At 39.8% G+C, this 17,050-nt stretch overlaps 1 pseudogene and 1 gene segment (V, D, J or C); both read right to left on the reverse strand.

The window, feature by feature from the left end:
• The window catches only part of LOC122116688, a 247,471-nt pseudogene that overhangs the window by 219,992 nt on the left and 10,429 nt on the right, over positions 1–17,050 (reverse strand).
• On the reverse strand, positions 15,768–16,439 carry LOC122116697. The segment is given in 2 exon segments: positions 15,768–16,203; positions 16,328–16,439. Coding segments are annotated over 2 exon segments (366 nt in total).

A 17,050-nucleotide genomic window follows, 5' to 3' on the forward strand; every position in this document is an offset into this window, starting at 1 on the left:
TACAACGCCAGAAAAAGGTCAGCCTGGATATGTCATAACCTTCCTTTTTTTCAGTATTTTTTTTATTGCAAAAATGATGTGCAGAAGGAGTTACAGTTACATGAGCAAGATAATGAGTACATTTACTATTATAAAGATAAACTCTGTTTATACCCTGGATCTTCCAGGGTAATTGAAGAGGTGGGAACCACATGACCTCAGTTGAGCCAGGCCCACTACTTAATCAGTCAGCTCAACCCTGCCAACTATTAATGAGCAAAGTTGGATCATCAAAGGAAAAAATACAATCCAAAATCAACTTTATTTAAGTCCTAGAAAGGTGTCTGGTGTTGCAGAGGACCAGTATTGGAGACCTTACTGGCCAACTGGGTTGGAAACTGCACTTTGGTTCAACATACATCCATTTTACTCAATCTATTTGAGAATGGCCAGGTTGAGAAAATGCTAACATCAAGTAAGGAGTGAGATTCATCCCCAGAGAGTCTTCCAACTGTCATATTTGTGTAGATGCTATTGGGGTCTCCCAAAGAGTTCCTAATCAAAACCTGCTATTTGATTTCTAGCTTTAAACTGGTAATACCTATAAAATGTAGCTTGGGTTAGATCCATTAGTTGATTAGATTAGATTTATTATCAGCAGAGCCTTGGTAATTATACTAGATACCATCAAGGTAATAACAGAACAACTAAGTGCCACTAGTAGGATGGCATTGAAAGACTATCTCTAGGTATGTAGGCTGGAAAGGGAATTATCTCTGTGGTGATTAGACACCAGTGCTGCACAAAGGCCTTACATAGATTGAAGGCTGGCAAAAGGTGAACCATTTACTAGCTTGTTGATCAATAATTTGGAAGACAAAGGAATGGTGCTGTCCAAATTTGCCTCTCGCACTTGTTTTCATAGCAATGCCTCTGTTGGTGGCTTTAAGAATGAGGGCATCATAAAAGAAATGCAAATCAAAACAACATTGAGATATCACCTCACTCCAGTTAGAACAGCAAAAATCAAGAACTCTAACAACAACAGATGCTGGAGGGGATGTGGACAGAAAGGAACCTTACTTCATTGTTGGTGGGAATGTAAACTTGTTCAACCACTTTGGAAAGCAGTATGGAGGTTCCTCAAAAGACTCCACATAGAGCTCCCCAATGACCCAGCAATCCCACTTTTGGGCATTTACCCAAATGATCACAAACAAGGCCACACTAAAGCTACCAGCACAACTATGTTTATTGCAGCATTATTTACCATAGCTAAGACATGGAACCAACCCAGGTGCCCCTCAGTAGATGAATGGATCAAGAAGATGTGGTATATATACACAATGGAATTCTATGCCTCCATCAGAAAGAATGACATTTCCCCATTTGTTAGGAAATGGAAAGGCTTGGAAAAAATTATATTAAGTGAAGTAAGCCAGGCCCAAAGAAACATAGGTCCCATGGTTTCCCTTATTTGCAATATCTAGTATAGGTATGAGTCAAGTGGAAAAAGTCAAATAATGTGATGTTAGGAAAACGAAACCTCAAATATGTATTTTAATGTTTTTGTTTCTTTCATGCATGTGTTTCTAACGCATTTATAATATTATCTCTTTGTTGCTTTGTATGTCCCTCCCCCACAGTGTAACCCCCGCTTTCACTATATTTGATGTCAGTATAACATGTGGAGGAGATGGGGACAAACAAGTCGTTTAAGGATTCAGGTGGACCTGTTGCAACAATGAGAAGTACAAAATGTCATGTCAAAACCAGCTTTACAATGTCGGGGGGGGGGGGAGGGGGGGTATGTTTGGGTGGGAGGGAGGGGGGAGGCTGGGAAGGGAGGTGAAGGGTAAACAAAGGAGGAGGCTGCAATGCTTGGTAAGAAATGTATGCATTATCCTGCCCATGTAATTGTAACCCCTCTGTACAGTATGTTCTCAAATAAAATAAAATTAAATTAAAAAAAAAAAAAAAAAAAAAGAATGAGGGCATCACAAACACCCATTTCTTAAATATTCTCCCTTTGGATACTGCTGAATGGGAAAGTCTGTTGAAGCTGACTAGGTTTGAAAAAAGATAAAACAAAGCAGGACTGTAGGAGTTAGAATCTTTTCTACCAAAGTGCTTGACATAAGCACTGCCTTTTAAAGGATAGTTGCTATCTTACAAGAAGCTAAGACTGCTTTTCTGACAAACTTTGACCAGATATCCTGGTTTTATCTAGTTTGAAAGTTTATCTGAGCAAGAAAGATTATGATCCCAAAGTGAGTGAGAGACATGGTGGACTGCGTGCTCAGCATGCTTGCTTGGCTTCCTGTCAGTATCAGATTCTTTGGCAGAAGTAAATTATGCCTTGCTGGGTTCCTTTCAAGTTGGGATATCAGGTGTCACATAGGAGAAAACATCAAGGTATTTCCAACAACTGCTCTGATGAACTTAAACTCCTTATTTGGGATAGCTTTGGAAAAGCACAAGTTAAAAACTATATTAATTATACAAAGGGATTTTACTGTTACTTCCATGTATACAAGGTGTACTTTTAAGAGAATTTGATCACTCTTCCCCTTTTTATGGCCAGCTTTATGGAACATACTTCAATCATCTTCATCTCCATCACTTTCACCCTTCCTGTTCCCCATCTGGCCGGTTATTGCTCCAGTCTGAGGGTTCTTGTTTGCCTTTTATATCTTTTGCATAATTTATTGTTAGCAAAAATACTTACAGAAAATAGACCAAAAACTGTGCTAATAAGGTTAAAAAGTCTTCGAATGGAAGAAGTATTATGTTAACTGGGATATGCCTATCTTCAAACTTTTCTGTTTTCATTCTTTTCCATGAGGGGGGCCTGCTTTCAAATCTGTAGTGTTTATTACTATGTTCTGTTTAACCATTGAATCATAAGCATCTCCCATTACTTATTCTGAAAATGTAGGCACCCATTGGTGGTGAGCCTGCCTGTTAGTGAGCAAGGGTAGTTTTCATTTTATTGGAGCTTTGGTTCTGGTTATCAGTTTATATGCTTCTTCTGCAATCTTTTTTTCGCTCTGCAGTCTTTCCTGGAATAAAGCTGAGCAGCGGCAGAGCAAGTAGTCAAATGCTATGTTCACTCAGTGTGCTAGTCAGCAATCTGCAAAGTAGGTATAGGCTCAAGGTGGTCCATTGAGGCATGGTGAGAAACTACTTAAGTTGTGCATACACACCAGGAAGTAATCTGTCTTTAGCAGTGATGTCATGAATACAAGATTTTGAAAATATTTTGGGGACTTCTCTACAATTAGGCTGGAGTTAATTTGGTGTTGCTATTAGAAATACATGATAGTTACCTTAGAAAGGCTTATTTTGGCTCAAAAATTTTGAGGTTCCAATCTATAATTGGGCAGACCTACTGTGTTAAGGCCTCCTATGTGGAGGATGGGGATGACATGATGGGTATATGGTGTAGGAAAACTATTCAGTTCATGGTCAAGAAAAATCTGGGGTCCTATTTCTCACTTCAAGGACACACCCTACATAACCAGAAGACCTCCCACTAGGTCTTACATTCTCATTTGCACCATCTCCAAGAAGCTAAGGGCTGAGTCTTTAAAACACAGGCATTAGGTGGACACTTAAGATCCAGCCTATAGCAATACTGTATGACCAGTAATGTGCATATAAATTATTTGGGAATTTTAAATGTAGCTTCAGATTCAATGGGGTTGGAGCTGCTGAGAATTTTTGAGTTTCTAATAGGTTCTATATTAACACATGTTTGGGTTTGAGGATTACTTTTTGAGTAACACTGTTCTTTGTACTGCATTTGTGCCATAAGCTTCAAGTTTTCAGTTAGTATCTTAACATTGGAGGAATGAGAACAAGCAAAAGAAGATCCATAGCTATTAGGCCCCTAAAAGCCACAGAAGATAGGCAAAGAGGTAGCTTAAACACTAGCACAGGTTTATTGGAAGAAAAGTCTACAGAGTTAGCCCTGGCTGGTCAATTGAATAAACTATCTTTTAAGATACTGGTCAGCATCTGTGACTTGGTCCAGGGGGTCAGTCCACTTCATCTGGATGCCCCAGTGTGATCCTATTCTCACCTAAACAGGACGACCCCTGTCATGACCTGACTCCTGTGTCAGGGGACAGGCCACATGGGCGCACCTAGTGGAAAGCCTCTGAGAGACATTCCTCAGCCCCAGGTGCCCTTGCTCTGTGGAACCCCTGAAATGGACTCTGGAGTTTGTTCTACCAGTAAGTTTCTGGCTGTCATCATCATGTAAAAACATAAATGAGTTGTTTTAAACTCCCAAGAAAAGTCATCAAGTTTTGGTGTTAGCAAAAACTTGAAAATTAACTACAGTTCCTCTTCAAAATAATGCAATAATCCTTTACATTTTTGATAAATCAGATAATCTGATTGCAATGAACAGCTTAATGCATTAAAACACCAGATCTTTGGTTTTCTGTAATATCCGAGTTACTATTTACTGGCAGAAATTTCTTCCTGTTGTCTGGCCTCAGTCCCTCCTTCAGTTAGAAATGTACTCCCTCCTCTTTTCCCTGGGAAAAGAATAGCAATGGGTACAAAACTGTGAAATCAGAAAAAAAATTATTGATAAAGGGCAAAAACCTTCTGTTAAAGAAAAACTCCAGACAAAGGCTGACCAGTAGTCAGCTTTTGTCCCTTCCTCATCCTTGACAAAAAGCAAAAGAACATCGCTCCCTCACTCAAGTTTTCCAAACTGGCAGCTTTGCAAAAGGCTATTGACAACCTGAGGCTTATTATCAGCTGCATTAAATTGCTGTGTTAGGAGTTTATAATAAAAATAATTTCTAAAGTAGTGTCAATAGCTTTGATATTATTGATCATGCTGACCAAGTCAAGATTATGTTTTGCCTATGCTCCTGTGACTCAAGGCTATGTTTCTGCCATGGTTTGCTTCTGTAACCTTGCTTGTTTGCCTCAGTAACAAGGCCTTAAGCCCACCAATTGAAGACCACCACTGAGTGGTCCCACTATGAGTGGCCTATTACAAATTATTACATAGGATATTACCATAAAAAAAAACAAATTTAAAGGTCATATAACTGTAACCAATGGAAAATATGCCAAACCTGCCTTGCATGGCTTGTCTATATAACTCTATGTAACTTAGCCCTATAAAAACACATCCTACCCTGAGCTCAAGACTGTTCTACTTTCCCGGTGGTAGGAAGTGGTCCCATGTGGTGGAACTTAGAACTCAAAAACCTCTAGAGTTAAGTTGAAAAGCCTGGCCAGGTGTAGTGGAAGGGGCAAAAGGGGAGGTGGGATGAAGCAGAACTCCCAGCCCCGGAGGAGATTGGGATGCCTCTCTCCCCAGTGGAGGCAGATTAGGGTTCTTAACCTGGAGTCTGGCCTCAATTGGGTTGTCTTATTTGTTCTGTCTCTGTCTGTTGGAGGTGCCTTCTGGTCCTGTTTGCTTAGGTTCTGTCTGATCATTTGTTTGGCCACCTGTCTGTCTGTTTTACTTGACATTTCTGTCTAAATGTCTGAGAACCACAAGCATTGGAGAAAGGGATGAGATGGACAATCTCCTGTCAAACCTATGTCTCCAACCCCAACCCCAGATGTTGGAAAAATCTTGGGATGAGGTGGAGAATCTCCTCTCAAACTTGGGTCTCCACTCTGGTGCTGACAAAATTCCAAGGGGGAAAGCTTATTTGGCCCAAGCAGGAAAAGTAAGAAACAACTTCTGTTTAAGCTAATTCTAAGATCACTGATTGTTTTCTTTTTACAGAAAAGCACCAAACTTCTTTATCCATCACTTTTGGAAATGCTTTTAGATCACTTTTCTTGTTTTCAGGAAAAAGTCAGAGCATATGAGTACTGTTGCCCAAGGTCATCTCTGCACTCTCTGCCAGGTAGATTGGCCCTCCCTTAATGTAAACTGGCTGCAGGAGAGCTCCTCTAAACTAACCCCTCTCTTCTAGGTTCACAGAGTTATTTGGGGGCTCTCAGTCACCAAATCAGGTCCCCTAAATGCCAGAGCTCACCATTCTCTGAAAAAACCCCAGACAATTATTCAAGTTATTAAAATCTGTTATTTTTGTTTATTTGGGCATCTCTGGGCGAATAAAAGTTCCAGCTCTGTCTGGGCCTGGTCATAGACCTGCTCTGTTTTGTCCATGTTGCAACAGTCAAGCGGTGGGCATGGAAGGTTGCAAGACCTTACAAGCTTCAGGCTGCATTTTCCTGCAGAGGCAGCCGGAGGTGAGGGCATAGAGAGTTTGAGCGTAGTTTGGACATTTGGCTTTTCCGAACACTTAAAACAATTGTAAAATGCTCTTGTCTGAAAAAAATTGGATAAAAAATAGCCCAGTTCAGTTTCAGGTGACTCCCACCTAGCCTTCCTCCAGCTGAAGGTATTCACAAGGCCAATTGGTAAAATGCCTTGCTAAACAAGCAAGCCCTGGGTAAATGAAGCTCAGGAAAGTACTTTGTTTAACAAATCTTAAATCTTTAGATAAAGATTCTGGAAAATGTAAGACTGATTTTCATTTTTGTGCACTTTAAAGTTTGTGTAAGTATGTTGGAACATGTTCAAGATGAAAATCAGCATGCTGTAAAAAAATGTTTAAACTCTAAGGAAGGTCATCAGATTTGGACGCCAAATGTCTTAAAGGATTATTGTATTGTTTTAAACAGGAAGTTTAGTTAAACTTTCTAAGAATTCTTTAATTTACAAAACAAAATGTTTATTTTAAAATTCAGTATTTAAAAATGCAAAGGCTGTTTACACTGTAATCAAGTTATCTGACTCAACAAAAAAGGCATTAGCTGTTTGGGATTTAGTTCCCTCTGCTAAAACTTGGGAATACTATTAGAAATTTAAATACAAAGGTTTATTTAACATTGTCAAAGATTTTACTGGTCTGTCTGTCTAAAACTATTTTATTCAAGAACCAAGAGAAAAAAAAAAGGAAATATGTAGACTCTATTAGAAGACCTATTTTTAGAGGTGAGGGATGTAAAGGCAGACATGCAGCTCAGCCAGTCATGCAGGGTGGGACAGGCGCTGTGGGGAGTCCACGCATGGTGGAAGAGGGCAAGCTGGCACAAAGGCAGTTCAACTAACCCTAAAGAGTTGGGTGCATGCCAATTCCTTAGGTGGGGCCGTGTGGCCTATCTTTGTCCTGTCCCTTTCTCTTGCAGATAGACACTGGAAACATAATAGTAAAAATGAGTGATGTCATGATCTGATTGGAATTCCTAAAACTGCTAATTTGATGTATTAACATTGAAAAAGCCTTAAAAATATGGTTAGAAAGTTTATCAGTATGTGATTTGCTTTCAAAGATATTCGGCAATTGGATATGTTTTTTTAAAAGGCATATAGGTGGGCTGGGAAGGTGGCTCAGTGGTAGAGCACTTGCCTTGCATGCATGAGGCCCTGGGTTCGATTCCTCAGCACCACATAAGCAGAAAAAAAAAAAAAAGCTGGAAGAGGCGCTGTAGCTTAAGTGGTAGAGTGCTAGCCTTGAGCTGAAAAGCTGAGGGACAGCGCCCAGGCCCAGAGTTCAGGCCCAAGACCAGAACCCCCCCCCCCCCCCAAAAAAAAAAAAAAGTCATATAGGTGTTAAGTCTAACTTCTTGTTACAGTGCTGGTGATTAATTCTTGCATTAACACAAAACAGTCATTTGAATTCAAAAGTTTTTAATGTATATCTGTTTTAAAATGAGCAGCCAAGAGGCAATGAGTGGTACCTATCCTCAAGATTTCAAAGGATTTTTCAAAATGCAAATGAAATCTAAAGTATAAAATGTTAAAGCAAAGAATAATAAAAGGCTTCAAAAATTAGGATTGGTAAGTCTTTAGCCCACTTATTTCTTGGACAGGTGTTTGTTTGAGGTTTGTTGTTGGAGGATTTAACTTTTTGAGTTCCAGGTACATTTTAGCTATGAGACCCTTGTCCGTTGTGTGGCTAGTGAAGGTCTTCTCCCAATCCGTGGGCTTTCTGTTGATCTTGTTAGCTATGTCCTTTGCCATGCAGAAGCTCTGCAATTTCGTGCAATACTATTTGTCCAACCTTTCTTTGATTTGTTGTGTTTCTAGGTATCTATTAACAAAATTTTGGCCTATGCCAAGGAGATCTAGGGTTTTTCCTATTCCATCCTGTAATGTTTTCAGACTCTGAGGTCTTTGATACATTTGGAGTTGATTCTGGTGCAGGGTGATATCTAAGGATCTAGCTTTAGTTTTCTACCACTAGTTAACCAATATTGCCAGCACCATTTACTGAAGAGGCTGTCTTGCTTCCATTCTATTTTTTTAGCCCCCTTATTGAAGATTAGATGGCTATAGGTCTGTGGGTTCATTTCTGGGTTTTCAATTCTATTCCATTGGTCCTGAGGCCTGTTTTGTGCCAGTACCAAGCTATTTGATTACTAGGGCTTTGTAGTAGAATTTGAAATTTGGTATTGATATTCCTCCAGCGCTGTTCTTTGTGTTAAAGATCACTTTTGCTATTCGGGGTCTTTTATTGTTCCATATGAATTTTTGGATTGCCTCTTCTATTTTCCTGAAGAATGAGGTTGGAATATTGATAGGTATTGCATTGAATTTGTAGATAGCCTTGGGCAGTATTGCCATTTTCACGATATTGATCCTTCCAATCTAGGAGCGTGGGAGGTTTTTCCACTTTCCAATTTCTGTTTTGATTCCTTTTTCAAGTTTTTAAAGTGGGTTCCTCAGAGAGACTCCACTTAGAGCTCCCCTGTGACCCAGCAATCCCACTTTTGGATATTTACCCAAATGATCACAAACAAGGCTGTACTAAAGCTACCAGCACAACTATGTTTATTGCAGCATTATTTACCATAGCTAAGATATGGAACCAACCCACATGTCCCTTAGTAAATGAATGGATCAAGAAAATGTGGTATATATGCACAATGGAATTCTATGCCTCTGTCAGAAAGAATGACATTGCCCCATTTGTTAGGAAATGGAAAGACTTGGAAAAAAAAATACAATAAGTGATGTAAGCCAGGCCTAAAGAAACATAGCTTGATAAGAAATGTACTCATTTTTTTGCCTATGTAATTGTAACCCCTCTGTATAGTATTTTCACAATAAATATAAATAAAAATTAAAAAGAAACATAGGTCCCATGGTTTTCCTTATTTTCAGTAACTAGTACATGTCTGAGACAAGCAGAAACAGTCAGATACATTGATGTTAGGTGAAATGAACCCCAAGATAAGGATGCAAATAGTTTTCCTTTCATGCTATTGTTTCTAACATATTCATAAGATGATTTCTTTGTTACTTTGTATGTCCATCCCCCACGGCCTGTGAGGGGGGCGGGGGTGGGGGCAGAATGGGAAGGTATTGTAAGGGAAAACAAAGGAGGAGGCAACAAATGTACTCATTACCTTGCCCGTGTAATTGTAACCCCCTGTATGGTATTCTCACAATAAAAAAGAAAAAAAAACACCTTTGAACTTTAAACAAAATAAATTAGGGTTGGATGGGCTGAGAAGGTGGCTGGGCAGCGAAGGTGGCTTAGTTGTAGAGTGCTTGCCTAGCATGCATCGAACCCCGAGTTCAATTCCTCACTACCACGTATTCAGAAAAAGCAGGAAGCAGTGCTGGGGCTCAAATAGAATGCTAGCCTTAACCAAAAGAAGCTCAAGGACAATGCCTATGCCCTGAATTAAAGCCCAAGGACTGGCAAACAAAAATGGAGATGAATTTCTGGTTATAAAGTTTGAAAGTAAAATTGTTCTTAACATTTGTCTCAAAGTGCAAAAAGGAAAAATTAGGATTACCAAAATAATTGCTTAATTGCTATTTCAGTTTGCTCTTATAAGTTTTTTTGTAACAGTTCCCAGCAGGCTCACAAAAAGGAGTGAGGATTCTTACAAGTTTGTTAAATATAACTTTCAGCCCCTAATAAGTTCTAGGTAGACCATGCCTTAAAAATCTATTTCTAATGACCATCTTTCTTGTTTTTAATTGGACTAAATGTAGCCTTTTGTTTAGACTTGTTGATCTGAGAGCTGTGGTTCAAAGCCAGCCTGGGCAGAGAAAGGGCCCTGTGAGATTATCTTTAATTGGTCAGTAGAAGAGTTGCTTTGGGGCTCAAAGTGGCAGAGTGCTAGCCTTGAATTCAGAGCCTGAGCACTATCCCTCATCTCTCCAGCTCAAGTCCAGTGATTAAGAAAAATGCCAAGGTGTATGTATCCCAGCATGGAGAAAGACACTCCTGGGACCCTGGCAATGATGAAACATCCAGAGAGAGTTATAAGCCACTGCTCAGATGGAAGAGATGGTATCAGATCCTGTTTGGCCCTTCAAAAATTGAGGGGCTGGGAAGGTGGCTCAGTGGTAGAGCAATTACCTTGCATGCATGAGGCCCTGGGTTCAATTCCTCAGCACCACATAAGCAAAAGGAAAAAAGCGGGAAGTGGCGCTATGGCTCAAGTGGTAGAGCGCTAGCCTTGAGCTGAAGAGCTGAGGGGAAGCACCCAGGCCCAGAGTTCAGGCCCCAGGACCAGACCCCCCCAGCTAAAACAAATTGATCAGAGCCAAGAAGTCATGGGAAAGTAAATTGTAATCCTGCCTTTCTAAATGTCTGTCTGCTTCATAACTGGGCAAGAATGTGCCAGTCATCTAAGTGGGTTGTAAAATGCGGGGGATAGTTTAAATCCCCAAATTAGGACTTTGAGCAGATACAGGGAATAACTGTTGGAGACTTCTTAAATTACAGGAGGGGTTCATTTTGCCTAACATCATCTTATCTGATCTTTTCAGCTTGTCTCAGACATATACTAGTTATTGCAAATAAGGGAAACCATGGTGAAGGGTACAGTAACTCCATTTGAAGATCAAACCCCCTGAGCTGTGCTGCCCTCAGAGTAACCCCCAAAGAGAAAGTTCTTGGAAAAACCCCAGGTTGCCACCAACCCTGCCCATCCTTAAGGAACAGAACAGTTGCCTAAGTGTTCCATCAGAAAAAGGGAAGTACCGTCAGGGTTGACTTAAACCCCATGAACTTGTGAACTTGCTTGTGTGGAAACCCCTAAACTTGTTTGTTTCATACTATAAAAGCTGTGCTAATTTTGTGCTCAGGGCCTCTTAGCTTCACCAGTTACTTGAGTGCACAGAGGACCAAGCTTGAGCTAGCAATAAACGACTCTTTGCTGTTTGCAAAGAGTCTGGTGGTCTGTGAGGGGCATCTGAAATTGGGTACTTCAATGGGATCTATGTTTCTTTGTGCCCAGCTTACTTCACTATATAAGGACACAAGTGTTTTTTTTTTTTTTTTTTCTTTCTTGGTATTATTTCTAACATATTTATAAGGTGAAAGTTTTTTTGCATTGTATGTCTCTTCCCCCACAGTATAACCCCTGTTTTCACTGTATTTGCTGTAGGTATACTTTGGGGAGGGGAAGGAAAAAAAAAACAACAAATTGTTTAGGGATACAGGTGGACCCATTGCAACAAGGAGATGTGCAAAATCCTATGTTCAAAAACAAACATTACAACTTTGGCACCGGGGTGGGGGTGTAGTTGTGGAGATGGGAGGGAAGGGATGGTAGGGGAAAAACAAAGGAGGAGGCAACAATGCTTGATAAGAAATGTACTCATTATCTTGCCCATGTAATTGTAACCCCTCTGTACAGTATGTTCACAAAAAATTAAAATTAAAATTAAAAAAAGAAATGTACTCATTACCTTGCTCATGTAATTGTAGCCCCTCTGTATTGTGTTTTCACAATAAAACATATATATTGATATTAAAAATTACTTATATATATTAATATTAAAAATTACAGAAGGGAACAGCCCAGGGAAAAATTCAGATCTCTTACAGAAAAAAAAAAAATCAATGATTTCATGTACATAAGAATAAAAGTGGGGAATGAAGTAAGGAGGTCAGATCTGACTGGTTCCATATTGGCCACATGGTGGATGATAGGGTCTGGTATCTTGTCTTCATGCTGGGGGAAGGAAAATGCCTCCACCCATCATCTGACTCCCAGGTGATGGATATGCCCAGATCCCTGGAGGCAGGGGCGAGCACTTGGCTGATAGAAATTACCAGTCCCAGGCACCGGACTGGCAGATTTAGTAACCTGTGGACCTGTCCCCTGCTGAGACCCCATTTGGGCCCAGACCAGACCAGCCGCCATTATGCCATGCCACATGTGTCTCTGTGATCATGTCTTGTCTTCTGACTCATCTCCAGTCATCATGGCAACACAATTTAGTTCTCCATTGGAGTTGAATTGGTTTGGTGGTATTGTTTTTTGTTCTTTCTTTCCTCTCTGGCCTGTCCCCTAATCGTGTTTTCTGTATTTGGGGGCTTCAGGCCTTTGTAAAAATGGGTGGCCAGCAGTCTGCTAACTGTGTAATAAAGACTCCAATATTCCATCTACTTAAATGTGGCTAGGATGCTTCACCTTAGAATATGCCTAGTGAAGAACTTCTTCCAGTCTGTGGGCTTTCTATTTATCTTGTTAGCTATGTCCTTTGCCGTGCAGAAGCTCTGCAGTTTAATGCAGTCCAATTTATCTAATCTTTCTTTGATGTGTTGTGATTCCAGGCCTTTATTAAGGAAGTTTTGACCCATGGCAAGGAGCCCTTATGTTTGCCCTATTCCTCCCTGTAATATTTTCCAGATATCTACTTTTACCTAAAAGTCTGTGATCCTTTTGGAGTTGATTCTGGTTGCAGAGTTCTATACAAAGATCTAACTTTAGAAAGACATTTTTTTAAAACAAAAACACAGATTTCCTTTTTCTAAAATCAACTCTTGGTTCACCTCTTGTTTTACATTCTTTATATTCTTACACTGATTTATGCTAGCAGATACATGCATTATAAATTTGTTTGCTTTGTATTTACAACATTAAGAAAATGTTAACTAATTTTCTGAAATTTTCCTTACTACAGACCTTGGGAAGCTATTTGCATTCCTTTTAAGTAGCATTTCTTAAAAGTTCTGAGAATACAGATGAACTCTGGGCCTCTTTATAAGCTAGTGTATTTGTGAAAGTGTTTCTGTAAGGTACAAGTTCTGAGTAATCATAGTTTCTTTTGTTCTTGTGCTTTATCGCCTTTGGCATTTCCTTCAGTTGATGGAAACTATGGTAACCATATGTACAAACTATCTTCAGTGTATTTCTTAAAACTGGCTCCAAAACTTGACATCCAAAAGCAACTGTGATTTGGATCCGCAGGTTGAACATCTCTTCTTCTGAGACAGGGCAGGTATCAGAATTGGGAAATAAAAATCTCATACTGAGTAGGTAGGACAGAAGTAAGAAGACTTTGTAGATGGCAATACTGCCAAAGGCTATCTACAAGTTCAATGCAATACCTATCAATATCCCAACCTCATTTTTCAATGAAATAGAAGAAGCAACCCCAAAATTCATTTGCAACAAGAAAAGACCCCAAATAGCAAAAACAAATAGCAATACCAAATTTCAAACTACTACAGAGCCATAGTAATCAAAACAGCTGGGTACTGGCAAAAGAACAGACCTGAGGACCAATGAATAGAACTGAAGACCCAGAAATGAACCCACAAACCTATAGCCACCTAATCTTCAAAAAGGAAGTTAAAAAATACAATGGAAGAAAGAAGGCCTCTTCAGTAAATGGTACTGGCAAAATTGGTTAAATGCCTGTAGGAAACTAAGGCTAGCTCTTTATATACCACTGAAATCTTTGATACATTTTGGAGTTGATTTGGTGTATGAAGTCAAAGCAGCCACCCTGAAAACATTACAAGAATAGGAGACCTCTAGGGCTCCTTGCCACAGGCCAAAATTTTCTTAATAAAGACCCATAAACACAACAAATCAAACAAAGGTTGGAGAAATGGTATTGCATGAAACTGCAGAGCTTCTGCACGGCAAAGGACATAGCTAGCAAGATCTAAAGAAAGCCCATCAATTGGGAGAATATCTTCACTAGCCATACAATGGACAAGGGCCTCCTATCTAAAATATATTTAGAGCTCAAAAAAGTAAATCCTCCAACAATAAATCCTCAACCTCCTGATTAACAAGTAAGCTAAAGACTTAGAGTTCTCTGAAGAAATAAGAATGGCCAATAGACACATGAAGAAATGTTCAATTTCTCTAGCCATAAAAGAAATGCACATCAAAAGAGCTTTGAGAGTCCACCTCCCTCTAGTTAGAATGGCTAGAATCATGAAATCTAATAACAGATGCTGGAGGGGATGTGGCCATAAGAGAACCCTACCACATTGTTAGTGGGATTATAAACTTGTTCAACTACCTTGGAAAGCAATTTAGAGGTTCCTCAAAAGACTACACATTGAGCTCCCCTATGACCAGCAATCCCACTTTTGGGCGTTTTCCCAAATGCCCAAAAGGTGGGTTGAGGGGTGGGAAGGGGTGGGGGGGGGGGGGTTAGTTGTAGTTGGAGAAGGAAGGGATGGTAAGGGAAAAATAAAGGAGAAGGCATCAATGCTCAATAGGAAATGTACTCATTACCTCACTCATGTAACTGTAACTCCTCTGAACAGTATTTTTACAATTAAAAATGTATAAAAAATGACTACCGTCAGATTACATATGGGACCCATGTTTTTCCTTACTAAATCTCCACAATCTAGGTTCCCCAGATCTTCCTTTAAGTCCAAATCTGTAAGTGTTTAACTACATGACTTAACACACTGTTACTTTGTTGCCTGTGGATAAATTAGAATAGAACAATGTGTAATGATGTGATCCAACAGAGAAGGTTGAGCAGATTGGGAGACGCGATATCACTCCTATCTCCCTTTAAACTCCCTTTCAACACTAGGCAAACTCAGTTGTAGGAATGCAAGTTAGCATAGCCAGTATGGAGGACAGTAAGGAAGTTACTAAAATACCTAAAAAGAGACATACCAGATGATTTGGCTACCTCACTCCTGGGAAAATATCTGAAGGAAATAATGCCAACATACAAAAGTGATATTTATAAAGGGATTTCTGCATATATAGATTTATTTCGATACTGTTATCACTGGAGAAAATTTGAAATTGATCTATTGTGCTAGAATCAATTAGAAAGTAGGGATGAACTGGTCCATATATGTATGTATGTCTGTGTATATGTATATATATATACATATATATATGTATATATATACAGAACATATATAAAGAAACATGAAATTCTGTAATTCCCAGCAAAAGGAATGGACCTGGAGGACATTCTGATAAAACAGGAAAAACAAAAGGCCATTATGTATGGTCTTTCTCATTCAAACAAAATTAAAACAATTAAAATGGAAGAGTAATTATGTGGGTATGAAAAGGGCTCCAGTTCAGGAGGCAGGAGGGTGAGCACAGGGGAAAAGTAGAAGGACATGATGTGCATAATAGATGTATAAGGAGAATCCTAGAATCTTATAAATAAATACTGCTAAAATATGTTAATACAACAGATAACAGAGAAGTATCAACTAAAATCCGAAGCAATGAATCTGTTCTTTGTATTATAAACAATTCCTAATTGTAGCTCATACATGTAATACTACCTACTCTGGAAGCTGACATCTCATGATCCTAGTTCAAAGCTGGCCTGGGCAGGAAACTTTGTGAAGCTCTTAGCTCCAATATACCACCAGAACATCAGAAATAGAACTGTGGCTAAATATGTTGGAGTGCTAACCTTGAGCAAAAGAACTCAAGCACCAAGAGTGACAACAACAATAACAAAAAACCATTGCTGCTTAGACTATCTATTACTTGTATTATTGTTTTATGAATCTCGACTGTTGACACAATTCACACTCTTCAAGTCTACATTGTCTATATCTGAGCAGCTCTGTCAGCAGGTGGAGGCACAGGAGGAGCAGCTGGGGCAGCCCAGACTCTCACTTCTGCTTCCCTGGGAGGTTTTTGTCATGGCTTATATCACTGTGGGAGGGACACCATAATAATGTTGACAGTAATAAGTGGCAACATCTTCAGGCTGCAGGCTGCTGATGGTGAGAGAATAATCTGTCCCAGATCCACTGCCACTGAATCTGGATGGAACGCCAGATGCCAAAGCACTACTACCATAGATCAGGAGTTTGGGGGCTTTCCCTAGTTTCTGCTGGTACCAGGCTAAATTGCCATAAATGTTTCCACTGGCTCTGCAAGTGATGGTGGCTGTGCCTCCTACAGATGCAGACAAGGTGGATGGGGACTGGGTCATCTGGATGCCACACCTCGCATCTGGCAGGGGAAACATGAAACAAATATCCACATTATTAACCGAATTATAAGAAAACTCTCCTGAAGAGTAAAGCATCATCAATCACACTGAGGACTTTTAATGCCCAATATTCTTTATCCTTACCTGGGAGCCAGAGCAGCAGGAGCCCCAGGAGCTGAGCAGGGATCCTCACGTCCATGCTGTGTGCTGACTGGGACAGACTGCTACACCGACTATGAGCAGCCTATGAAGAAGTCCTGAGGGCAGTGGGCTGTGCTGCTGCCACATGCAAATCATCAGCATCTGGACAAGGTTAAACACAACTGTACGGCTGTCTCATCTCAGTAGGTCTACACAAATTTGAGTCTCAGGAGACTTAGGTCAGGCAACAGACTGTGTTGTAGCCACAGAAGAGAATCAGCACATTTCTTTCCTGTGGGTGGAGCACCACTGATCTCATTGAGGATAAAAGTCTCTTTTCTTTTTATTCCTTTATCTGAGACAAAACCTGTCCATTAAAAGGTTAGTTCCAGAAATTCACAGACGTTTGCACAACACTCATTTGGCACATGCCTTTATTATCCAGAGCAGGAACTTTGGGAATTGCTCTGATTCACTGATTATCTTTATGTGGCAATTTGTCAGCACTCTGTCCTGTAATGCGATCCTTAGAGATGAAATAAGAATGTGAAGCTATTACATTGATTAGAACGTAGTTAAACTTGTGAATTGTGGAGCACAGCCTTGTTTTCTCCTATATCTCTGAATTCCTTGTATCAGCAGACACATAAAAGCAAGACATTTTCTTCTCTTCAAACCTGACCAATCGTTTCCACCATCCTAGGGGTGTGTATAATTTATAATGTC

This window comes from Dipodomys spectabilis, unplaced genomic scaffold (genome assembly GCF_019054845.1).
Source record: "Dipodomys spectabilis isolate Male_0828 unplaced genomic scaffold, ASM1905484v1 ptg000137l, whole genome shotgun sequence".
NCBI lineage: Eukaryota > Metazoa > Chordata > Mammalia > Rodentia > Heteromyidae > Dipodomys > Dipodomys spectabilis.